We start from the raw sequence: 26,586 nt of genomic DNA, 5'->3' as shown, positions 1-26,586 counted from the left end.
GTGTGCCAAGCCTGATTTTTACCTCCATCTCTCAACTTTTCCTGTGCCTTTTTTCTTTCCATATTTAAAATCATACACTGGGAAAACTGAACATAAATGCCTACTCAGTTTAAAAACGATAATGAAATACAGCAAGTATGTCAGCAGATCTATGCTCAGAAGGCTGGAAGATTACAACTGAAAACAATGCACACTGATTTACTGTTTATAATTTTGAATGTTATAAAAAATGTCATATTTTAAAGATTTTCTGGTGTGAGGAAGACCTGAAGCGCTCAAGATTTAGACTTATCCCACCTTTCATTAAATTTTCCAGTTATTTACTGCTTTATAAATTTGAATTCTTTGGCCCACCTCAGTTATGGTGGCAATTTTAAAAAAGTATTATGAAAGATGACCAAACTAAATAAACAAAACCTGCAATATTGCTCGAAATATATAATATAAAAATTCAAAGAAATTTTTAACAGAAATAATCTGAAGTGTGTTTTTTTATTAATTACAATTGATGCTTGTCTCAGAACAGAAATCTGCTTTCAATATGGCAAAAGTTAACATTGTGAAATGCAAGTTAAATTTTATGAGAAACCAAGTAAACACCACATAATTATGGATACATTTCACCATTATTTGACTTTCTTAGCTAAAAAAAAAAAAAAGTTAATAAACCACACACACATTGCAAAAAAAATGTCCTGGCAAAAATGGCCAATAGTATATTACAATCTACGACCCAGTAATCCTACAAACGTTACTTTTAAAAATGTTACTGTAATCAATCACTTATCTTTGATTCACTGCCGAAGTTCACCAGCAATTGTCAATAAAGTTACAACACAATTCATTTTTAAAAGGATTTATTTTTGACATGCATTCTGAAAAAATACAACTATTCTACTTTTAATTATTTTACCTGTGCTGTGAAGTCACAAGCATTGAGTATAAAAGTCAAATATTTGCAAAGGCTTTTTATTATAATTAACAATTTTTAAATGAAATGAAATTTTTCTTCACCTCCGACTTTGTCAGCTTGACATTTACTTGAATTATTTAATTTGTATCATTTTATCTTGGACTAGATATAAACAAATCAGTTACTCCATCTGTGAATGCCTTATAGCTTTTATAACATTTAATCAGACAGTTAATTTTATGTCTGTATTGGAACTATTCTTGACAGTTTCATTACTGTGATTGATTTGCGATTACTGATGTATTTTACAGAGAAATAATTTATCAAGGGCAGTAGATTTAGCAATGAACTTTGACGGAATATGAAAATTCATATGTAATTTTTAAGGGAACTGAATATATATATATTTTAAAACAGGCAGTGATTTATATCCTTGGTGAAATTCAAATGTTCCATAAAATGTGGTATATGGCTTACTAATGAGGCCCTTTTTAATGTAGCCTATGGTTGCTAACACAGAATTAATATAAAGCAATCAGAAACAAGGTACAGTTTCACTTGGCCTATGTGTTTTCTCAAGAATCCAATTAACAGATCATGCAAAACTCATTCAGACTGTCCACACATTGCACTAAAACCTTAAAAGAACAAGTAGAATACCTTACAAACAAATGCTTAAAATTTGAATCTCAATCACAGTAGAGTAGGGACACTAGCTGCCTTTTAAATAAAGGGCTAAATTTAAAAAAAAAAAAGTCCATTAAAACATATCTAACTAAAAGGTTAAAAAAAAAAAAGAAACAAAACAAAAAAATTTAACATTGGTTAAATGCAACATTTTGTTGCACATATCTGAATACAAGTAAATGGGAAACAGAAAAAATAAAACCTACATAATGGCTCATAACTTGTGTATATACCTGAATATATATATTTAAAAAGATTTTTAACTGAGCTGTTTTTTTTTATCTGACTCTTACCTGTTTTTTAAAAAAAAAAAAAGAGGTTACCTGAGAATGTGTTTATTTTTTTTTTTTTCCTTGAACTTGAGAAAGAACAATAACTATCATTAATCTAGCATATAGGTCACAAATACAGCATCCAAAACAAAAAAATAAAATAAAATAATAAAAAAAAATAAAATAATTTTATACTATATCAAATATAGTATTGTAGTACATATATGTGTGCACAAATACAAACTTTTCGGACAGTTCAATAATTTTTTTTTTTTTTTTTAACAGTTTAAGAAAAAGCTTTACAAATTTTCACTTTAACACAATTGAAAAGTTATTTTAAAAATATAGTAAAATAAAAGTAAGTCCATTTGAATTGTATCTTCAGAAAAAAGGATAAATTGGGGTTTTATTTTTTTATGTGCCTATAAGTACAAAGAGGTAAACTGTGAACAACTGTTCAAGTTGCGGACTGCTGGTGATAACGAAACAACTGACATGTAAGATGAATGAGGCACTTCCAAAACCCCATAAATTTGAATAGTTCAGTTATTCAATATTTGTAAAAAGTCTGAAGTAATAAAAATAATGCTCCCACTAAATTAAAACATTATGGATATAAACTAAAATACATGTAGGTGCTCAGTTGATGAGATTATGTAACAAGTACTGTATCCACTTGTAATTTAATAAAAAAGGAAATAGTGATGTGTTGCTGCAATAAAAAAGGGGAGGTCTAGAAATATTTCAGCTGAAATACCTCCCTCTTTTACCAGTATTGGTTGTTTGTTCTTTGCTGAACTGCTGGTTAATGTCTTTAACATTAACTGGCTCTAGGCTAGCCCAGGGATCCTCAAGCATTGAAGGTCTGTAATAGTTTTCCACATCATTAGACACTCTTTTCTCTATGCCGCGTGCAGAAGCAAATGGTGTAGATGTCCTTGGTGAACCCTTTGAAAGAAAAATGATGTAAGGAACATTTAATAAATAAATCTATAAATCAATGCAAAATTTAAAAAGGATCTTAAAAATAATGTATTATATTGAATACAATTAAGAATGTCTAATTATAAAAGAATTAGCATAATTAATCAAGTGTGTATCTCAGTGAGTAAAATAAAATGTAAAAGTTAGGTTGTTAGCAAAAAATGTATGCATTTTATAAAATACTTTATGTGCACATGGAAATTAATAGGCATTACAGCAAACATGCATAAAAGAAACCAAATTATTTAAATAGTTAAGTGGAAACAGCCAAACAAGTTGTTATTACTGAATATGGTGTTTAGGTTTTGGATTTCTCATCTACAGGCCTTAGAAATAATGGTGTCATCAAAAGTACAGATTTCAGTTACTTTTCAAAATATAAAAAAGTTTATGCCACAAATTGCTATTTTCTACAAAGAAGCTATCATTAGGCTCTTTTGGCAAGTTTAATTTTCTGTTATATCGAGGAAAAAAGGAAAGAAAAAAATTTATCAGCAACGATGGCTTAAAAAATGTGCAATTCAGAAGGCCCCTTGAAAGCCTTTTACCACCATTGAGTCCTAATGGATTGATCAGTATGTCAGATGCTACACTGACATGAGAAGTTAACGCAGGAGTGCATTGCCTTGGGTTTTTTGCTGCAGAAAAAAATGTGCACTCCGTTAACTTTTCATGTCCTTAAAGGTAACTGCACCACAAACATTTTACTGGGTGAAAAGACAATTTTTGCGTAACAGTGACGTGTTACATAGCACATTACAAATAATTAGCTACATTATAAATTGATAAAACAAACATTAGTGCATCTTGCAAAATTTGTAAATCACAAATTATGATTTGTAAACCGTTAATCATGAATTTCCCAGTCGTCATTCTACAGGAAAAAACATGGGAACAGTAGTTACTAAGGACCTAAAGTGCAACTGTCAAACACCAGCCATCTCACACTCAACACTGTTCACGCCCTACATAACCAAACCCAGAAAATGTTTGCAATTTGCCTTTTCCCAAACCAGGTGGATTCAACAATTTCCCAGGTCACTCACAGTCACGCTATGTTCTTAAAAAAAAAAAAAAAAAAAAAACCCACATATTATAAAAGTTGAATGTTGTTCCAGATTAGCCAGAATCTTGTGACATGTGTAAAATTACACACGAGGACTTTGTATAATTCTTGAGAATTGATATGAAGTGTTGATATGGGAAACTACAATGTCACATGTATGCTTTACTCATTATTCATTTACCTGCAAATTCCTGTCTGTCCGCCTGTCTCAGAAGAAACTATTAATCACCCCCATGACAGGACACTTGATCAACAACTGAAAGGGATAGACAGATCTTTACTTCAAAAGACCAATCTCACCTGAATATGTTACCTGTTTATTTAACAAAGCTTCAGCAAAAAAGTGCGTTTTGCATGTCCAGATAACTGACTATGTAAAATTGAGTTGCTTGAGCTCCCATCCCCTATACATTTTTGCAATTGGTTGCCACTGTACAATAGATGAGAATAAGACAAGTTACCAGAGGAATTGTATAGTAAAATAAGGATAATGATGACAAACTGCACACATCCCACCCTGTATGCAAAGCTTTACGTGCAGCTTGCATTATTAGTACAGCACTGCTTTGGGCATCTAGTGACAATGCATTTAAAGTTTTTAAGTTTAGGAGGATATGAACATGCAGGGGCGGGTTCGCTTCCCGGGTCCTCCCTACATGGAGTTTGCATGTTCTCCTTGTGTCTGCGTGGGTTTCCTCCCACAGTCCAAAGACATGCGGGTTAGGTGAATGTGTGTCCTGCAGTGGGCTGGCGCCGTGCCCAGGATTTGCTCCCTGCCTTGCGCCCTATGTTGGCTGGGATTGGCTCCAGCAGACCCTCCCCCCGTGGTTAGGAAATAGTGAGTTGGACAATGGATGGATGAACATGCTTACAATTCTACTCATGACATCCATTCCTCACCACTAGTCTCCCAACCAACCCCCCCAACCCCCAATGCCAATTACCGGATGGTGTTTTTGAAGTGAAGACCTGCCTCTCCCCCTGATTTACTGATCAGGAGTCCTGTCTTCCATTCAAAAGCATGGAAGGAGCTTCCTGTTGGTGGACTACTTTGATTTGGAGTTATTTATTTAACAATAATTTATGAAAAAATTACATTTTTTGCATGTGAACATAACTGACATGCAACATTTTTTTAGAGATTTCTTCATGGACCTTTTGATACAGTTTGCTGCTGTACAGCACTGGTCATGGTAGGGTTCCCTTCTGTCACAGATGTTATGTAAAAGATTAAATTTGTTTCTTGTTCATTACTAGAACATACATGGGGTGAGTAACATATTGGAGGAGAGTTTTTAATTAACCCTTATACTCCTAGGTATGTTTTAGGGTTGAAAAATACATTGAATATGAAAATTGTGGATATCATTAACTTACAATTTAGTCTCAAATGATGTAAGGCCGAAATCAAATCAAACAAAAGCAAAAAACCAAATACTTCTTTGGGAAAAATAAAATTCATTTGTAACTGGCTAGTACAGATCTCTGTCCCTTGACCTACTCTGGAAACACTGGTTACAAGATGAAAACTGCATGGTTATCTTTAAAAAAAAAAAAAAAAGGCTTTGGAATCTTCTTCAGCAATCACGATTTGAAGCCAAAAGCCTGGAACTATGAGGCAACAGTACCAACTACGTCGGCATCATGCTTAAAAAAAAAAAAACACAATACGATGCCTCAGTTTCAAAAACCACACCCATTTAGTAGTGGCTTTATCGGAGTTAAGATTTAATCACTCACAGTCCATGTTACATTCACGAGAATTTTCTTTTCATTCTAAATAATCTGAAGTAATTCTTATTAGCCCCAAATAAAATCAAATAACCGTAAATAGATAGACACCCACTAAATTATTAATAATTGTCACTTATTCACCCACAACAAATTGAACTTTGTCAATTCACATCTGGTGAACATCTTTGTAGCACATCCAGGACACGGTGAATTTTGTATAGCACCCAGCAAAGACTGAAAAACATTTCACAAAAACAGCTACCAGCCCAGTGCTTCAAAGACAATGATCCTTATGGCATAATAAATATTTCGGGGAGCAAGGCAAATTAAGCGCAACCACATGCATTGATGATACGCCACTTTACTGATCACTTTTGTCATTTGCAGAAATTCGTCTCGGGGAAAATAATTCGACATATTTTAACGATTTATACCCGAAGATCTCGACCTTGCTGGATAGTTTTAAGAGTAGCAGCATACGGGATGTCTGAACATGGTGTTACTAAAGAACGCATACTTTTACTTCTGTTAAATTCATGTATTCAAAAAAAGGGGAGAGAAAAAACTAAACGAGCCCAAATGTACCCGAGTTCGTTCTTTGTCTGAAGTAGAAGGACGATGTTCAAAAACGAACTCTAACGGCCTTTAAGTAAAAGGGAAATGCAGTAGTCTACGTATGTATTTTACCTGATAGTGTCTCTGCTGTCCGGGACTGCGCTGATGATGATGCCGCTGCTGTTGTTGGTATGGATGGCCTCCCGGTGAAGTACCATATGGAGGCGTGTACCTAGGACTCGGTCTCCGCGGGGTATGACCCGGAGACGGGCTGCTATACCTTCCCATACTGCTGCCCCCGCCGCCGGAGTTACTGCCGTGAAAAATCTTCGGAGGAGTATTAGGAGATTTTCCAGAATAAGGCCAGTGCCCTTGGCCTCCTGTAGGAGACGTCGAATTAGGAAATCCCCAAGCTTGAGAGTGTATCAAGCTTGCATGGCCACCGCCACCACCACCTCCGTATATATCTCCCGGTGGTGGACTCCGAAATCTTCCGGCTCTTTGAACCATACCACCATTACTCGGGGGAGCTGGATGTCGAAAACTCTGCCTATACATTATCTCGAAATTAAAAGTCAGATTTCTTACTAAACGTGAGCTTCGATAAAGCAAAATATAAAAACAAAAACTTAAACACAACGAAAGCACTACACATGAAATTGTTCAACACAACGCAGCGCAACGGGAAGAGGAAACGCTCCGTGGTGAAACTACCGCGCACACGAAACGTTCCTACCTCCCTTCAGTTCCATTCCATTGCATTGCATTGGTCTCATCTCCGCCAGGCAACTAAGATCCAAGCTGCAGTTGATCTGGGACTTTTTTCACCCTGCTGCAGATGCTATTTATTACACGCAGAATGCGTTTTGATCTTCCTTAACATGATACTGTTGCTGTGTGGATTGGTGAGTGGAGAGTCTCAACCTCTACTCTTGTAGTAGGACGTGTATAAATGCGGTCGGAAAACAAATGAGCGTACTTTCATTTGTTGCAAAAAACACGCCCAATCGACGCAGCTACAAATTAACATATTTGTGGGCGTTTCTGCGTTGAGGCATTTTGATGGGTGAAGTATAGGATACCCAGAATGTAAATCAGAATTTTGTGTACAGCCAACAAATAAAAAAAGCTAAGTGAATCTGGAAAATCATCCTTTGAGTTGAAAGAATATTTTGAGGGCTTCGGGAGGGGATGCTAGTTGGCGTACGATCTACCGCCATGTACACCAGACTCCTATGTCTCGAAGAAATAGACATCCAAGAAACTGCACAGGTACTTACTTTTGGTTTTTCAAGGTGCGCCATTATTGAGCCACAACGTATGGCACACTACAATTAATCCGACATGCCTAAAGAATATAATAACATAATACGTGAAAAGTTTGATTATAGCAAGACTACTGAATCAATTAAACAACCAAACGAATGAAGATGACGGGAAATCTACGCATAAGTTATGCGAAGGACTGGAAAGGGTGTTTGGTGTGCACATCGGCGAAACGACAATAAGAAAGTCAACGAGTAAACTGGGATGGCAATATGGAACTGTAAGTAATGTCAAACTCGGTCTGCCTTTTTTTCTGAGAACATGGAACTTTCTCGATGTGTGTAAAATACAATTGTAAAATTTTAGTTAGGGTGTAGGAAAAGTTCCCACGTGACACACAAGATCAACCAAGCGAAAGGTACGGCTTACTAAGCAAATGAGTTATATGATCCGAAAAGTATTTCTAAGTGTTTTCTGTATTAAGAAATGCATTAAAACAGAGATGAAAAAACTGAAATTATTATTTTTTTATTTCTCGGATGTGTGCACTCTTTATATTAGATGACCCAAGCTGGCAGTCTGATATCGTTGACAAGAACAGTGACAAATTAAGAGAACAGTTGGAATCAGCAACGCGCATATTAAAGGAAGAGAGTGCTAAACTGGAAAAACAAAAGGCCAGCACTGAACAACAATCTACCGCACTAAAGAATATGAGGAGAGAACTTGGGCATTTGAAAATGAAGCAGATTTCCTCCAGTGTGGAACTGGCACCAGGAATCTTACCAGATCTTTTTTCAGGGACTTTATCTCATTTGAAAAATATTGTGCATGGGCATCCAAGGTAAACTGGGATGGCTCTAGAGAAAGAAAGCACTGCCAGAGTGAAAAGATTTATCATGCTGAAGGTGGCCATTGAATATCCTGATCTGCAAACATCTGATAGACAAAGTATAAAAGTCTGAGTTAATTAATTTTTAAGGTGCCCTCGGGAATCAATGTAGCATGTCAAACAGGTTACATATTTATTCATACTAAGAATTTTAAGTAAAACTACATTTAAATTTTACTTGTTGATTAAAGATGTATTTCTAAACCATCATAGTACCTATAATGGTGTATATACATTTAAGTTTATTACAGTGCACAAATAAAATTACATCTAAGTTACTTTTGCCGAAAATAAGACTTGCATGTCATAATAATTAATAATTTAACGTGGCTCAGCAGTTCAGTGATTAGCACTGCTGCTTCATAATACTAGGACATGGATTTAAATCCCTTCCAGGTTATTGAATAATTCCCATTGTGTCTTTTTGGGTGTTTCTCCAAATATTCTGATTTGTCTTCCATGTCTCAAAGATGATCAGGTTAGGATAACTGACATGTTGTGAGTGCGTGTGAGAGTGTGCCTGGTGATTGGCTGGTACATCTACTCGAGCTGGTTCCTGCCTTGCTGCTTGTGCTGCCAGTACAGGACCTTGTATTGGATTAAGTGGGATGAAAATCATATGTGTCTGATTTACCTTGAGTGTGAAGCAAAAGGTGGTGTACCAGTGTTCAGCTATACTAGTTGACTTACTGTGCTGAGTTGAGATGCCCAGTTTTACCATTCAAAACATGATTAAATTATCTGCGAATGTAGAGACAGCCTGGTATGTGGGAGTGATGATTTCTTGCAAAAGGTTAACATTCCCATAACTTATGCTGAAAAAATCAGGACCAGAAGAAGGTGGAAGGATGTTCAGTAAAGCAAGAAGCTTGACTATAAGGAGTACAATATATCAGTATATAAACTTGAAGAAAAAAATGTAGAAAAAAATAAAGCTAGCTAATATTGTGAATATAATCTTAAATCATCCATTTGTTTTCTTTGCAATGGGGGAAATGAATTATTTGGAACTTTAGTTCTCCTGCTGAGTTTCACCACAGCAGGGGTTGCAGCTTTAAATATTGTGAGATGTTTTATTTTCATACCAATGTTATAGCCGATTGGGGTATTCACATACATGTCAATTCCACTGCATGGCAAGCTACAAAAAATTGATTCATGTCAGTTTATTCTTGGAATCATGCTTAGCTGAAAGTCTAATATAATACACATATACAACAATACAATATTCATATAAGCACAAACGCACATTTAAAAAGTGCACTATGTACATTGAAATATACATGTATCTATTGATTTTTCTTTGTATTCTTAAAATAGCAAACTGATATTAAATAAATCATAAACTATGAACACAGCACTAAAACAACTGATAACAGAGAAGAGAAAAATAAAGTTTGAGGTGATTTTAATGTTTATTTGAAATCGTCCAATGGCTACCACCATCCTTGAGCATTTGGCATTACAAAAAAAAATATGTTTGTGGAATATAACAAAAGGTCTGCATTTTGACCTGTCACAGATAAAGACAGCTACCCTAAGGTTCAGTTTGAAGGTTATTGGATAATTCAATAAAAAGCAAGACAGCATACGCCATGGTGGTGCTTCAAGAAGAGAAACAGAATGTTATCAAACTAAAAAGATTTGAGTATTCTAAAATAATGGGTCTTCAGCTTTGGTTTATGGTTAGAGCAGAAAGGCATCCCTAATATTGGCAAGCAGATCATTCCATGGTCTTTGGTAGGGGTGGGGGGGATCCTTACACATAAAGACTGCATATGCTCTGGAGAAGGTTATTTCTACATCAATACAGTACATTCTGCATGAAGAGGTTGGGTATTTACAGATTATAAATTCTGAAAATGAAACCAGTTTTAAGAGCTGGTGTTCTATGGATGTATTTCCTCCTTCTAAATATAATACTTCCTGTCATCCCTCCATCCATCTTCATAACTTATCCAGGCCGGGGTTACTGGGCAGCTGGATACTATCATCGCAATATGAATTCAGTAAAATGTAAAATACTAATCAAATTCAGAAGCCTGATAATATTATGTGTTCATTGTGCTTGGTACTAAATGAATTAACTCACCTTTTATTACATTTATTAGTTTTTTTCATTTATATTTATAATATTAGGGGGCTCTGCCCCCTACTAGCTTCAATCGCCAAGCGCCTGGCGGGCGATATGCACCAGCCAATTCGCGGCTCTGATGCTCGTGTATGGGTAAGTAGATGTACAATTTAAGCAGATTATTATTTTCATGGGAACTGTTACATATGCATAATAGAACTAACTATTTTACATTACAGAGAGTAATTAACCATCCATCCATTATCCAAACTGCTATATCCTAACTACAGGGCCATGGGGGTCTGCTGGAGCGATTCCCAGCCAACACAGGGCGCAAGGCAGGAAACAAACCCCGGGCAAGGCGCCAGCCCACAGCAGAAGTAATTAACGATAGTAAAAAATTGTAAAACTTAATAAATTGAAAGAAAATTATGTTTCATGTTGTGTTAAAGGTATTCGTTGTGTAATATGTTTTTGTTCTGTTTCGCTTTGAAATTAACATGCAAATACTTTTTAAATGTTCACTTTTACTGTAAAACTTCAGTAAAAACAATGTTTGCAGTTAACTTTTCTTCAATATCACATTGAATTTTGATTCAGTGTTTGGACCTACATCGTGACAATGCAACGTATAACTCTATGAGTGAATATTGTTTCTTACTCTCTAATAAATAAACCAACTTTTTCAAATGTTTGTCCCTGTAATTTGTTGTCATAACAAAAGCTATTCTAACGGGAAACTGTAAATGTTTTAATACGAATGGCATATCAAAATCTCTTTTGGTGTTTAATGTTATCCGCGGAAGATGTACTACATTACCTTTCTTGTTGTCTGTTAAAATTGTACATGTCTGAATTATTCTGCCAATTTTGAATACAACTAATCTTGTCCAATTGCATAGCCCATCACTTATATATAAATTACGCAATAACATTACGATACATCCTTCTTTCAACAATAATTCAGCTGGTGGAAGGTGTTAGCGGTTGTAGATATTCTACGGGATATTGTAAGTTGATGTTTTCATCTTCCATACTATCACCACCAACTGTTTCAGCATAGTCTATTGATACGCATTTAACCATTTTGCCGTGTAGCCGATTTACAATTTTTGCGTTAAGTTGTTTGACTTCATTGTTTCTTGGTGCTAGGGTTGCCCATCTACTCATTTCTTCAGTTGATAGCCCTTCAGGATGAAATTCTTCAATGAGATTTGGACATAATAAGTCTTCTTTCATTGGGAACTTAAAGTGAGGAAAACGTAAAAATGTATAAGAGCAGAGACCGCAGGAACTGTATCTGACAAAAACATTGACATGAATGAGAGGTGAGAGGTCTGTGGGCATGGGCCATTAACCTGAAATGGTTTAGAGGAGGACGAGACTTGAAAAAATCTCTAGGCAATAGTCTTGTGTCGTGGGGCTTGAAATAATCTCTTGGCAATAGTCTCATCTCAAGATTTTCTTTTATAATAGAGAGATATCGAGTTATATTTTTTTTTACAAAATGGATATCTCTGTATTATAAAAAAAAATTCCTGTAGAGAAACAGTAGGGTGACGATACATGATCTTCACGTTAAGATCATGGAAGACACTTAAAAGACCCGCGGGACTAGAGAGATTGGCCACGGAGAGTGTCACAAAGACGTAGAACATGAAATTCTTGCAAGACATGCCCTACTTTCAAATTAATGAGAGCAAGGGGAGCCAACAAGATACTCAGTCGTGTTTTGGTTTTGAGCACACACAGATCCAGGCCTCTCAGCGCATATAAAGTGTATAAGGAGAATACGTTATAAATAAAATGTAGACGACAAATCGAAGAAGAAAGCAGCGTGGAGAAAAGAGACTCAAATGTGTTGGAGAGACAAAAAAGAAAAAGAATAATCTAGGTTCAAATTCAGAAAATAAGGAAAGTGATTATCAGCCCGGAACAAGTGGAATTGAGAAAAAACCATGTACAATCAGGACGTTTGTGCTATACACATGCAGAGCAGGTTAGAGACTATGAAAGCAGTGGAATTCGAAAGGCTCAAAAAAAAAAATAGTTGGCGCAATACACATGTGGAGAAAGTTAAAGCATATGAAAGTATGAAAATTAGAAAGTATAAAAAAAAGAAAGTAAAGATCACAGGAGAGCAAACAAATGGAAATTATTACTCGAAAAAGGGAAAATAATCACCATGGACCAGGTGTCATTAAAAAAAAGCAGGATAAAGCGAGGTCAGAAATAAAAGACAGAGTAGAAAATAAAGTAAAACATCATAAAAAGGTTCAAAAACAAGGGGGCTGAACACATGCAGAGCAGGTTAGAGATAATGTAAACTGGAATTCAAAAGACTCAAAAAAAATGTAGGCGTGAAACACAGGCAGAGCAAGATAAAGAATATGAAAGCAGGAAAAAACGACTGTCAAAAAAAAAAAGAAAGTAAACCGCATTAGCGCAAAGAAAGAGAAATTATTACTCTGAGAAATAATGAGAAAAGGCGAATAGAGGTTGAATATACGGACATAAGTGATATGTCAGAAGTATGTAAATATTGTAAGGCTTTGAAGTTTAAGTCGAGAATTTCTAAAACGGGGTTTACCTCACATGCATTTATTGGTTACTTTGCAAAAAAATTTTTTAACTGCTGATGATGTAGATTGTTTTGTCTGTGCTGAAATTCCAAACAGAGAAAGCTATCCTGAATTATGGTACAAAGTCATTAAACACATGTCTCACTGACCTCATTAAAAAGATTCAGCACGTTAGGACTGGAAAGATTCCAAATATTGTTTTTACAAAAGTTCTGAAATAAAAGTGAAACTAATAAAATAACAACAATTCAAAGAAAAAAAAATCTTAAAGTGTGTATCCAGAAAAACAAAAACGGGGATCAGCGTGCGAAGCGAGCAGGGGGCGAAGCCCCCTAGTAATATATTAACTTTGAAAATATGTTCTAAGTATGTCCATTCATCAATATATAAATGTATACTCTTCCCTAAAAACAGACATTTTCTATTTAAGCAATTATAACAGTCTTACAACAGATTACAGTACTAACGTTGTCTAAGTACTGCCTGCCTTCACGGAAGGCTTCTTTAAGAGTAGGCTGCATCCAGAGTGTCTGTGCACTCTTTGGATTGTCTCCATTATTAATTCCTCAAGTTCAGAAACGAGATTAAATTTCATGTGTTTTACTAGGTTTGTGGTGTTGCCGCAATAACGTACGGTGTTCTGATACGTATCACATTTTGCTTTATTATTGTTCACACAGTGGAGTAAGGTAACTCTAAACGACACTTCTGCCATTGTCTGACATGCACAGTTTCATGGCTTTGGCTGGTGGACCACACCACTGCCAGTGTGAATGCAGGGTGATGATAAACGCAGAAGGAAAAGCAGCTCCTGTTTTACACAATAAGACACGTTTAATGTACTCATGTTCTTACCATCAAATGCTTTTTAAAAATAATTTCTAATAAACTTACATATTACCTAAAATATGTAATGTCGACACTTTTAATGTGAACATTGATGTTTACATTAAAAGATTAGGATTGGAAGCATCAATACTTTAGTATTGATCCACCCATCCCTAGTCCGTTTAGTAGTTTTGAATGGTAGCTTTCCGAAGTGTGTATCTCTTCTTCTTTGCTGTTTGCAGCGGTTTATGTAATTAATGATACGTCCATTTCTGAATTCTCTGATGTCCTGGCTGATATTACACTCTCCTATGATAGGGTATTTATTGTTGGCGATATTAACATACACATTTGTCGCCAATCTAAATCTCTGGTTAATTACTTTTTATCATTATTGGACTCATTTGATATTATCCATTTTATTAACGCTCCAACACATTCTCTTAGTCACACCCTTGATCTCATTCTTACACGTTGTACTTCAGTTAATAATATTGATGTACATGATGTTCCTTTTACTGATAATTTTTCTCTAATGATGGATTTGATTATTATTGTTGACGTTACCGCTACTAGCGGCACCCCTTAATATTTTCACTTTTTAAATTCTTCTATAATATCTGATTTTAAAACCATATTCTCCAGTCTTGGTATACAAGGCTAGTGTGATAGTATTAACAATTCTGTCTTAGCTTTAAATTCATCACGTAAAACGATTTTAGACTCAATTGCACCCCTCGAGATATGTTGCAAAAGGGAAGACCAGGGGCCTGATGTATAAACAGTGCCTACGCACACAAATGTTCCTTACACCCGCTTTCACGCTCATATTGCGATGTATAAAAACTAAACCTGGCATAAAGCCACACACATTCTCACAGCCCACCCCATTGTACACACGTTTCTGCTCGGTTTTGCAAACTGGTGGCACCCAGCGTCAAAGCAGTGCTACTGTTCCTGTGTGGTTTCCCTTACTTTTTTAGATTCACATTCATGAAGCGGGCTTTATCAAATACACTCAAATTAATTGCATATCGTTTATAAATTTAAGGCACCTGATTGTAATCAACCTGTAATAATATAATGGTGAATGAAATGGCTAAGCTATTTCAAATACCACAGCTACTTTAGCATTGTTACTCTCAGTGAACCATTCAGGAGTATTTTAACCCATTGTATCTGAGTGTGGAGTCATAGCTACACAGCATCTGATCGGAAAGCTCTATGGAGGGTTATGTCAAAGCGTAGAGGATTATCTGGATACAGCTTCCAGCCCTGGAGGACATTTATAGCATATGCTCAGGAAAGCCACTAGCAATTGCATGAATTCCACTCAGCCATGAGCACAGTCTATTTGAACCTCTACCATCTGGCAAATGCTGCAGAGCCTTTCCTGCATGGATCTTCACATTCTTTTACTATCTGTTGCTTCTGTTAACATGCATAAAACAAGTCAATTTACAAGCCAAGAAATTTGGTAATTCCAAAGGATGGCAAAATGTACAATGACGATATTTTATTTCTAAATTGGTAACTGCATTCACAGTTGCTTTGATATTTTTTTCAAAACATACAGGGAGAGAAATATGTGTTTATGCATTGATCACAAGCACAAGAAAAATACACTGTGTGGAGCCGAAATATTTTACATTTTATTTGTTAAGATTTAATTTAATTTTACATTTTGCTGTCCTATAAAATGTTTCTGTTGGTATATCCAAATCATATAGAAATGTATGTAATTGAAATAAGATTAGTTAATGCGCTGTGAAATGTTGCAGGGCAGCTTTATTTGCTAGGAATCCCAGACATTAAAACATTAAAAATGTAATGGTTACAAAAGACATTTACTTGAGATAGTCTTTAGTTTTGGTTGCCTGGTGAGGGGATTATTAGTGAGAAGTGGCCCATTAGCAGTACGATGAATGATCAGTCCTGCAAATGTCTTACACCTCTCCCTTGGGACAAAGGTTTTTCAGCAAGGTTTCTGAGACTTTAATCTTTCTTTAATGGTCCAAGCAAATAGTTTCTGTTTATGAGGAGAAAGTAACACTAACTGAGTAGGCATTTATCATCCAGTACTTTTTCAAAGCGCTGTAATACAAGTGTTAACGTTTGGTTGCTACTATCTAATTGGACTTGTTTAGCTGTTCTATTTGTAATAATGCTCAGAGAGCAAAACAGTTCCAAAACATGTCTGTTAAGCTGCTCCTTTTTAAACAACTCAGACATTTTGTTAAATGTTTAAGGAATTATGTTCCCAAGTAATGTTTCTGGCAACACACTTAAGCCCAGCAAAATAAAATGTTTCAGAGTTAAATGTAACAGTAGTACTAAATTAATTTTTGGGTACATGGATATCCAGTGAAACTGATTTAATGAAAAGTGAGTTGCCATTACTAAGCCATACTAGGCATTTAATCTAACATGTATCTTCAGGATGTAGGAAGAAAACCAGAGAGTTTGGAAGGTTAGGGCAACAAAAGTGTGCAGAACAAGAGCAAAATGATGCATACCGTACGTGCAGTGACAAATATATGTACCTAATAATGGGGTTAGATTTATTTGCTGGAAATATTTTTTTCATAAAATTAATATAAGTTAGAAATGATAAAAAACAAGAAAAGCACTATATACAAAAAAAGAGAAACCACAAAACACTGTAAACAGAAATGTAACTGTACTGTGCACCCCCCTATTGCAGGAGGTGACTAAACTAGACATATCTTGATTTGGACATAGGATTTGGGAAGTTTTACCAAAGTCCATTTTATGTTATTATTAAAAATAAAAAATAAAAATCACACCTTTGGTAGATATCATAATATATTTATTTAAGACTGAAATCTGTTTATTTAATAACTGTTGTAATTAATTTTTAACAATTACATATTAATTAACTGTACACACAAGTGTGCCTCTGTATCATCAAAATACTTGTTAATGCTGTTGCTATTCAATTGAATTTGATAGCAGCTGTTTATCTCTCCAAACTGAACAAATGAAAGTGTAGCTTCTTTTTGTGTTGCTCCTGCCTCTGCTGAGAAAACAAAGGACATGGCTTTTTCATGCCCTCTCTTTTGCTGTGATGTGAGATGTCTTGTGACATGCACCTAACACAAAAAGTACCAATTCAACTCTTAGGTTCTTTTCTAAATGGGAGAAAGGAAGCACTTTTTTGTTGGGCATTTATTTGCATGCTTTTGTCCTTTTATTTGACTAATTTTGCCTCTTTTATTGACACATGGCCAAATTCACAAACACCCCATCACAACGCTGCACTGAAACAAAAGTTGTCACAGTTGTTAGTAGTGCCTCACAGGTCCAGTATCTTGAATGGAGTTGCATATAAATGTAAAATTTGAACTGGAACACAGGCAGGTTAGGTAACTTACTCAGGATCACATAGCAAGAACTGAACCAGCATCTTTAGGTAGTAAAGTTGAGTTGCCCTAACCCCTCTGCTACACAGTTATAAAAGTCAGAATAAAGCAGACAAATGTACTTTTATGTCCACTCTGTATTAACAGTTTGTTTGTTTTTGATTTTTTTAAAGTTACAAGCCTCTCAGATAAATATGTGTAGTACTTTACTGGTTATATTACTGGTTGACCTGAACTCTTCTGTCATATATCCGAATTGGACATTGGTACCTTTAATGCTATTGCTTGCCGTTTCTGCATTGGCCTGTAATAAAAGCACCAGATGATTTTCATAGATTAACCTCAATATTAGCTCTTGATTAAAAAAAAACAAAAGCAAACAAACACATGCCAAAGTCACTTTAATTTTCCTGAGCTATTTTTTTCTGATTTAGAGGAATACAGACTTGGTTGCAAAAGAATTTCTGTGCTAGACTTAAATATCAGTATTGCTTTCTGAAAGTACTAAAAAGAAAATCTACAGTGTAATATTTGGGGTCATGATTATTTCAGGATGAGTGATCTAATTTGTGCAATCATAGTGGTATTTTCAAAACAATTTCCTTTTAAGCTAGCAAAACTGCAACATTAATCAGATCATACTGCTGAACAGTGATGGAGTAAATAATTTTGATGAACCAACAGAATGCACACTTTATACAGATGTTCAAAAATCTTGCATTCTTTAATGAATTTATGTTTTTGTCTGGTATCTTCATTAGATTATATATTTTAATACACAGTATATTTAAACCAAGGTTTTACTCAGAAATCATTTAAAAATATTTAAATGTGTTAATGACAGACAGTTGGCACTTAAAAATAACAATTAGGATTATTGTAAAACAGCGCAGCACAGTGGTTCAATGACTTGCACTACTGCCTCACAACTTTGGAGACCTGGGTTCAATTTCCAGGCAAGTCAGGGTTTACTTGTATGTTCCCGCTGTGTCTTTAACAGTATTCTCCCATATCTCAAAGATATACATTTCTGTTTAATTTACAATACGATATAATCAGTGCATGAGCCATTGTAATGAACTGGAATTCCCACTTAGCACCTAATCCTGTCAGCACTGGCAACTTACAATGTACTAATTTAAAAAAGCAGAGCTGAAGAGCAAACAAACAAATGGAAGGTGTAGGAGGAAAATGGACTACCCAACCGGAACAGAGGATATTTCTTTACTCAGATGGAAGGCCAATGAGATGACGTATGTGTCTGTTGGGACAAGGAAATAAAGTTGCATTAACAGACGGACTGAGAAAACCCAAGGAATGAGAATGGTTCCATTACCCATACACTAGATGAAAGTGGTCCTCTTATGGTAACCCAGTCAGGACATGGGAAGGGGTGCCTAGGAGATGCAGTCTGGAAGTGCAGCCCTGTTGGGGTCCCTGGGGATCAAAAGAGGACACTGCCTTTCCTCCCTACTTTTTCTATGGCCCGGAAATGCTTCCTCAAAGACAAAGAATGACACCAGAAGCATTCCCAAGACCAGCTTAAAAAGAGCCTGCTGCCTCATATCAATGAGCCAGAGATGGGAGGCAGTGGGCAACACTCAGTGGAGGACGGAAGAAGGGTTGAATTGTTTATTTGTATACTTGAGACTAATTTGTGGAAAGGTGATTAAAAAGTTAATTGTAAGAATAAAAATCCTTTATTTTATTCTAAAAGAGTGTGGTGTATTGCTGTGCCTTGGGTTTGGGGCTACCCCTTGTGGTCACAAAAGACACTGAAAATCAAATTTTCAAAAAAAGTAAGTTCACATTTTTTTAATACTGTAAATATTTTGGTGCATTATATTAGTTCACAGTCTGGCAAAATCTACTGAGTTACTCTTTCCTCACATTATCCTTTTAATAAATTAAGTTTATTCTTTATTGTGAGACTTTATCACTTCTTGACCTGCTGTTTATGATGAAGGGGACCCGTGGGATCATTTAGAATTGCTTCTGTTTGGTTAGGGCAAAGTTTGTATAATGTTTATAGATGTTTAACCAACTCTAATAAAACTGCAACTGACCATGAGCGTTTCCAAAAAAAAAAAAAAAAAAAAACAACAGTTTAGAACAAAGGGCAGAGCGCCCTGCAAAACAGGTATGTAGAATATTTATAAAATGCAGAAGTTAATTTTACAGTCAAACATGACAAATCCAATTTGCAAGTGCTCTTGGAGAACAATCAGAAAGTCTTGATTATCACTCTGGACTCCTAAATATTTTAAGGGCATGTATCATTCAATTAATTCTCTTTTTAAGTATATTTATTAACATATTATAGATGGTTTTGATATCTTTTATCTTTTTCATTGGCTATCTGATGGTGAAAGGCACTAACCAACCAAAAACGCAAATATGTCATTTTTAAAGTGATTTGTATGCATGTTAACCAATTTGAAAAAATCCCACAATGTTACACAGCAGCCTAAGGAGAAAGGCAATTATAACTGGAGTCAGTTAAAATCTCTAATTCAGTTTTGAATAGTCAGTCTGTAATTCAAGCCTATCCAAATTTTGAATAAAAGTAATACTGTGTAGTTTGTTGGACATGCAAGTAAGAATTTCACTGCACAATTACACTTTATACTTCTATTCTGTTTTTACACTTTATGCTGCCTCTGTTACTTATTATCTATCTGCTACTTATTATTTATGTTTATCTTTATACGTTGGTTTTGTCATTTGGTGTGGACAGCAACAAAAGAATTTCATTTTATAGGGAAACGTGTTTCCTTACTGCGCACATGACAAACTTGAACTTGCTGTAAGATAAAATACATGTCAATATTTTACTTTCTTTATGCATATACAGGGGGAGTCAAAATTATGTTAACACTAATGGTACTGTTATGTATATACTTATATACAATTTTTGTGGACAATTTATGTGCCACATATGGTACATGTCTGAACATGACAGTGAAAAAGTTGAGACATTCCTGTAAATCATCTTGCACATATGAAGTAAGTTTTGTGAATACTGTAAATTGTTTCCACCATTCAAATGTTAACATAATTTTGACTCCCCCTGTATATTCTGTATAGGTAAAGTAATTTGATGGGGACGAAGACTTTCAACATACTTAATCCTTTTGGGTATCCCTGACCATAATTTCACTCAGAGTGATACTAATAAAACCTGAAACAGTTATTACTGTTATAAAATACTCAAAATCAATAGACTGAGTAAAGTTGTTCCAGGAAATTGTACAGTACACATATCACTTACTTTGTGCACATTTGTGTCCCATCTGCAGCACAACTGGAGGAGGATAAAATAAATCCTTTCAACAAGATGCAAATCTTCCATTTCTTTTCATATACAGTAATACACCTACTGGCTTTCCACATTTTCCCATCAAAATCATAGCCTAATGCGGGGAAAGTCATATGCTGAATGCATCACAGATTGCTACTATTTTTTACTTTTTTAATATCTACATATCATATTAGGATCTAAACTGGTTTTATGATGGCGACCTTTACATAGAGAGACTGTAATAGAGAGATTTAGCCCTGACAGTTGACAATTCTGAAACTGCATATTCCAGTACAGGGGTACAGAGGTACAGATCATACCTTGGAAGCAGAGGGTATAAGGCAGGAACAAGGCCTGGACAGGGCCGCAGTTCAACATGAGTAACAAAACCCTCACACATTCACATTCACTTAGTCACTTCAGAGCAACCAATCAACATACACACATGTCCTTGGCATATTGAGGAGGAAAAGATAATATACACATTGGGAGAATGTGCAAAATTCACACTGACAGTGGCTAAACTAAGACTTGAACCCATTCCCCTGCTGCACCAAAAAAAATATTTCAGGTAAGACAGTCCTTTAGTACAAGGCAGGCTTGGCCTCTGTTTATCATAATAAATATCTAGAGATTTTATTATGGATGTTATATGGTTATGAAAAAAATGTTCATTCTTGGATAGGATTGCCTTACTCTTAGGTACTGCATTAAAGACTTTTGACAGCAATTCATTTAATCTGCCTGGGCTCCAACTCTAAAACATGTACAGCATATAAACAATTGTACTATAGTTTACACACACACACATACATACACACACACACACACACACACACACACATATATATATATATATATATACACATATATATATACTGTATATATATATATATATATATATATACACATATATATATACTGTATATATATATATATATATGTCTTCGGGTGGTGTTCAGTATAAAGAGTGGTATATAAAATAAAGGTTGTTTATATGTACAGTCTTATCAGGTGGCCAAGTGGTGCACTTATTAATTTTAGTTATTATTACTCAGTTCCCAACAATACAACTGTCTGTGAGAATCTGCATTCTTTGCACATGTGTGCATCATATTTCTCCCACATTACTAGGATGTTAGGTTAACTAATGCATGTGAATTGATCCAGTGTGAGTAAGAGGGTGTTGTGCAGGGCCATGGGGTCCAGCGGTTGTGGGGCATCTGTTTGTGAAGAAAGTTTCACTGATCCTGACTTTGACGACGATGCTGTGATCTTCATGGAGTCAATGGAAGCTCTGATCGAGGCTCTTGGGAGACTGAGTAAGGAATCTGAGGGTCTGGGGTTGCGAGTGTCCTGGATAAAAAACAAGATCCAGGCCTTTAAAGACCTCTTGGGCACAGCCATCAGCAGTGTGTCTGTCTACAGAGAGATTGTTGAACTTGTCCAGAGCGACATTCATGTCTGTAGTGACCATGAAATCAGTAGACGGACTGGAAGAGCATGGGGTGTCATGAGGTCACTGGAAAGGGTGTCTGGTGCTCCCAATATCTTTGCAAAAGGACGAAGGTCCAAGTCTTTACAGTCCTGGTGCTTCCTGTTTTGCTATATGTTTATGTGACACGGACGCTATCCAGTGACCTGAGATGAAGACTGGACTCCTTCGGTACTGTGTCTCTTCAGAAAATCCTTGGGTACCGATGGTTTAACACGGAATCCCAAATAAGGCACTTTACCTGTGTTGTGAAGGAGCATCAATTATGGCACTACGGCTGTGTGGCCCGATTCCCTTAGGGTGATTTGGCTCACAGGATTCTCATTGTTGAGGACCTGAGAGGATTGACCAGGCCAAGGGACATCCACGTAACACCTGGCTGCAGCAGATAGATGATCATCTCTGAGGGGGAGGGGGAGGGTATAGGGACTGGACCATGTGTCTTCCTGGGGAGTTTTGTTGTTGGTGGGTGTGGCAACACGATGTATCAGTGCATGCTCCCCAACCTTACCTTACCTGACCTGAATAAAAGACTTGCATGCTATCCGGCTATAGTTCTTGTTTTATACCTAATGTCACTCGGTAAGCCCAATATTCTGTAAACCCTACAAAAGAAAAAATTCAGAAAATAGATAAACAGTCACATATGGAATAAAACATACTTCAAATTTGTACCTTTTTATTTAAGAAACAAAACATAACACAATCAAATTAAAATTACACAGCAAGTACAACAGATCTAAAATATTTTATATAGAATAAAAACAGCAAATAAAACTAAAAAATTATATATATATATATATATAAAATTTAAGTCCATCAATCCATCCATCCGTCCAAATCCAAAAATTTAAGTAAAACGATTTTATTTACTTTATTTATAAATGCACTAAAAAACAAAAAATATATTTTTCTTTAACCACAATTTTCGTGGTTATATGTGGCTAAATAAAATTGTGGGGCGCACATTAATTAATTGAAATTAATTTTTATATATTTTATTTTTTACTTTTTAGTTTTTGAGTATTTTGCAAATTTTTTGTTTTAAATAATTTTTCATGAACAGGAAACTTCTTTAATAGTATTACATAATATATCTTCTCTGCAGAATTATTTGAATACTAAAAATAATTATATTTTGGTCTCTGTTTTTATGTTCAGGCTCTTATGGGATTAGTGCTTGGTTACTGCGAAAAAAAAATATCGATGACAGAACGGCACACTTACACCAATACTTCCTCACCATGATCATCAAGGGTACTCCTTTGCAAGACTAAACATGTAAAGTCGGCACGCATATTTACCCATTCCACTCACTGGAAGAGGCAAGTGGGGGCAATCCGATGCATCTCTCACTTGTATGCTCCTATATCACACTATATTCTCTTTCCACCATTGTTATGTGTGCATTAATTGGAATTGCATAACCATTGATTATGGCAAAATTTTGTTACATAATTGCATCGGTTTTGATGGATTATTGTTTTGTCATCAATACTGAACACGTATGCAAAATCTGAAGAAATGTGCTTTGCCAAAAGTGGGTTTAAAATCAGTTGCAAGATTTGACCCAGACAAACACGCAGAAGAGTAAAATTAAATAAAATTGTTTAAAAAAGGTTAAGCATAGGCCCATAATGTTTACTTCAGAATTAGATTAATTAACATACATGGCCCAGTTGCAAAAAAAATTCGAAACAGACCAATTTAAGATAATATAGAACACCACTTTCTTACTGAGTTACAGAAGGGGAACTGGGATTTTTCCATTTGAGGAAAGTACATCTTTATGTAATTACTGTGGTATAGGATATTACCAATTAAAAGAGCACACTTCACCCATTTGGCATTACTTCAGATATTGCTGTTAAAGCGTTATGAGTTCACTTAAATCCAAGTTTACCTGAGAGATGTATTTAAATATGTGTATGACATTCCCAGAACACAGACTTAGTGGTTCAGGCTCTCAATGACATCACTCACAGGTTGGATTGTGCCCTGGGTATATATTAGACAATGTTAGATGAGATACATAAATTAATTTTAGCTGAATTATACCATGCCTGGTGCATATTGAAGAAAAAAAATCTATTCCCTTTCTGAAATTTTAATTGAGAGAGCCTTTCTCCATTGTTCTGTAAGGTCAAGTTATGTGCCTCAAAATAACTTGTATACTCTTAAGAGGCTGTCTAATACTTTAACATTAGAACATTAGAACACTCTAGACGAGAACAGGCCATTTAACCCAACAAAGCTCGCCAGTCCTATCCACTTATTTCTTCCAAAAAGACATCAAGTTGAGTTTTGAAAGTCCCTAAAGTCTTACTGTCTACCACACTACTTGGTAGCTTATTCCAAGTGTCTAGTGTTCTTTGTGTAAAGAAAAACTTCTTAATGTTTGTACACAATTTACCCTTAACAAGTTTCCAAATGTGTCCCCGTGATCTTGAAGAACTCATTTTAAAATAACAGTCTCGATCCACTGTACTAATTCCCTACATAATTTTAAACACTTCAATCATGTCACATCTTAATCTTTTGCTCTTTTAATCTTTCCTCATAATTCAACCCTTGTAGCCCTGGAATCAGCCTAGTCGCTCTTCTCTGGACCTTTTCTAGTGCTGCTATGTCCTTTTTGTAGCCTGGAGACCAAAACTGCACACAGTACTCAAGATGAGGCCTCACCACTGCATTGTAAAGTTTTAGCATAACCTCCTTGGACTTGTACTCCATACACTGTGCTATATAACCTAATATTCTGTTAGCCTTCTTGATGGCTTCTGAACACTGTTGGGAAGTTGATAGCTTAGAGTCCACTATGACTCCTAAATCCTTCTAATAAGGTGTACTCTCGATTTTCTGACCGCCCATTGTATATTCAAAACTAACAATTTTACTTCCTATGTGTAATACTTTACATCTACTGACATTAAATTTCATTTGCCACAAATCTGCCAAAGCCTGTATGCTATCCAAGTCCTTCTGTAATGATATAACAGATTCCAAATTATCTGCTAATCGACATATCTTGGTATCATCTGTAAACTTAACCAACTTGTTACTTATAATCCTATCTAAATCATTTATATATCCTAAAAATAGCAGTGGCCCTAGCACAGACCCCAGTGGAACACCACACTTAACATCGGCCAATTCTGAAGAGGTTCCTCGCACCATTACCCTCTGCTTCCTGTGTCTGAGCCAATTCTGCACCCACCTAAAAACATCACCCTGAACTTCCACTTATTTTAATTTGATGCCCAACCTCTCATGTGGCACCTTATCAAATGCTTTCTGAAAGTCAAGAAAAATAATATTTAAATGCTCCACATGTTAGTAAAACACGACCTTCCTCTTCTGAACCCATGCTGACTGTTCAGAATAACTCCTGCCCTTGCCAGATGTTGCTCAATCTTATCCTTAATAATTCCTTCCATTAATTTGCCTGTGATGCATGTTAAGCTTACTGGCCTATTGTTGCCTGGATCTGTCTTATGAACTTGAGGATAAATATTATCTGGTCCTGGTGATTTGTTTGATTTCAGCTTATTCAATCTGAGCAGCACTTCTCCCTCTCCCTTTATTGAAAAAAGCCAGCATCACCTAAGGGATATAGAGAGAAGTTGGGAAAGTTGCTTTTAACAAAGCTTCTAATTGTTATGTACAATAAATGTGGAGCATTATATTTCAAAAGATGCAAATACCTTATCAGAACAAGGGTGTCTAAATGTCACAATCGTAAAGCGGCTTCTATAGAATGAATACTACTTAGAACAAAGGTGAAAAGGTGATTATCATGTATAGGATTAACTTGTAAAATTCATCATACATTGGATCCTAATGTTTAATAAATGGTAAACCATTATTTTGCTTGTAAATTGACAGCAGTTAGTGTTTCTCTTGAGCACAGTGTAATGCACAGAAAGACGATTTAAAACAAGATTTATTTTACATGGCTAAACTAAGCAGGTTAATTTTCACAACATTGATCTTCCTGGCTAAAGTAAGATGGAGGGAATACCACCTACTAACATTATTGATGTTTTCCAAACAGATTTTTATAGTTTTTTGCAATAATGATTACCATGTATTTGAATTGTTCTGACACAATCAGTGAAAAGTGACATAGTATAGTTGGGCCTGACCTGCATCAGACTTCACTTGAAAGAATACATTTCTATTCAATTTAATTTTGAATCTGGAGATCTTATGAAATTCTCCTAGCAAATGAATACTAATGACATAGATAAAAAGTGCCATATCCTTAGCACACTGCTGACATTTTGTTTAATCACTGATTTCTTAAAATAAACCTAGTTAATGCATTGTAATTTGAAGTATAATGCCAAGCCAAGTGTATTAATATTTCACCACTCATACCATAAAAACATCAATATCTAAGTTCTGTAAATAATGGAAAACATTTACCAGTTACTGAAATAAGGCATCTTTAATATTGTTGGTCAACATATACTGTATATTATATATATATTACACAGTGGCAATGATCTAGTTCTGCCAAAATAATTACTAGCACTGTAGCTTTGATTTGGG

The 26,586-nt window shown here is 35.5% G+C and overlaps 1 protein-coding gene across 1 annotated transcript; it reads right to left on the bottom strand.

Moving 5' to 3' along the window:
- Nucleotides 1–473: 473 nt before the first annotated feature.
- Nucleotides 474–6,932, bottom strand: LOC120529528 (M-phase specific PLK1 interacting protein). The gene is made up of 2 exons (XM_039753398.1): nucleotides 6,344–6,932; nucleotides 474–2,820 (listed from the first exon to the last, which is right to left on the bottom strand). Exons 1-2 carry the CDS (start codon nucleotides 6,767–6,769, stop codon nucleotides 2,617–2,619), a joined length of 630 nt encoding a protein of 209 aa, XP_039609332.1. The 5' UTR covers nucleotides 6,770–6,932; the 3' UTR covers nucleotides 474–2,616.
- Nucleotides 6,933–26,586: the final 19,654 nt, after the last annotated feature.

This window comes from Polypterus senegalus, chromosome 5, assembly GCF_016835505.1.
Source record: "Polypterus senegalus isolate Bchr_013 chromosome 5, ASM1683550v1, whole genome shotgun sequence".
Taxonomy (NCBI): Eukaryota; Metazoa; Chordata; class Cladistia; order Polypteriformes; family Polypteridae; genus Polypterus; species Polypterus senegalus.
The sequence above is the reverse complement of the archived record's forward strand: the minus strand, read 5'-3'. Positions and strand labels throughout refer to the sequence as shown.

Excerpts from the sequence above, each read along its gene's own strand:
- LOC120529528 (XM_039753398.1), bottom strand. The coding sequence starts at position 6,769 with ATGTATAGGCAGAGTTTTCGACATCCAGCTCCCCCGAGTAATGGTGGT. Across the intron at positions 2,821-6,343 it reads GACAGCAGAGACACTATCAG|GGTTCACCAAGGACATCTAC; the intron begins GTAAAATACATA and ends TTTCTTTCAAAG.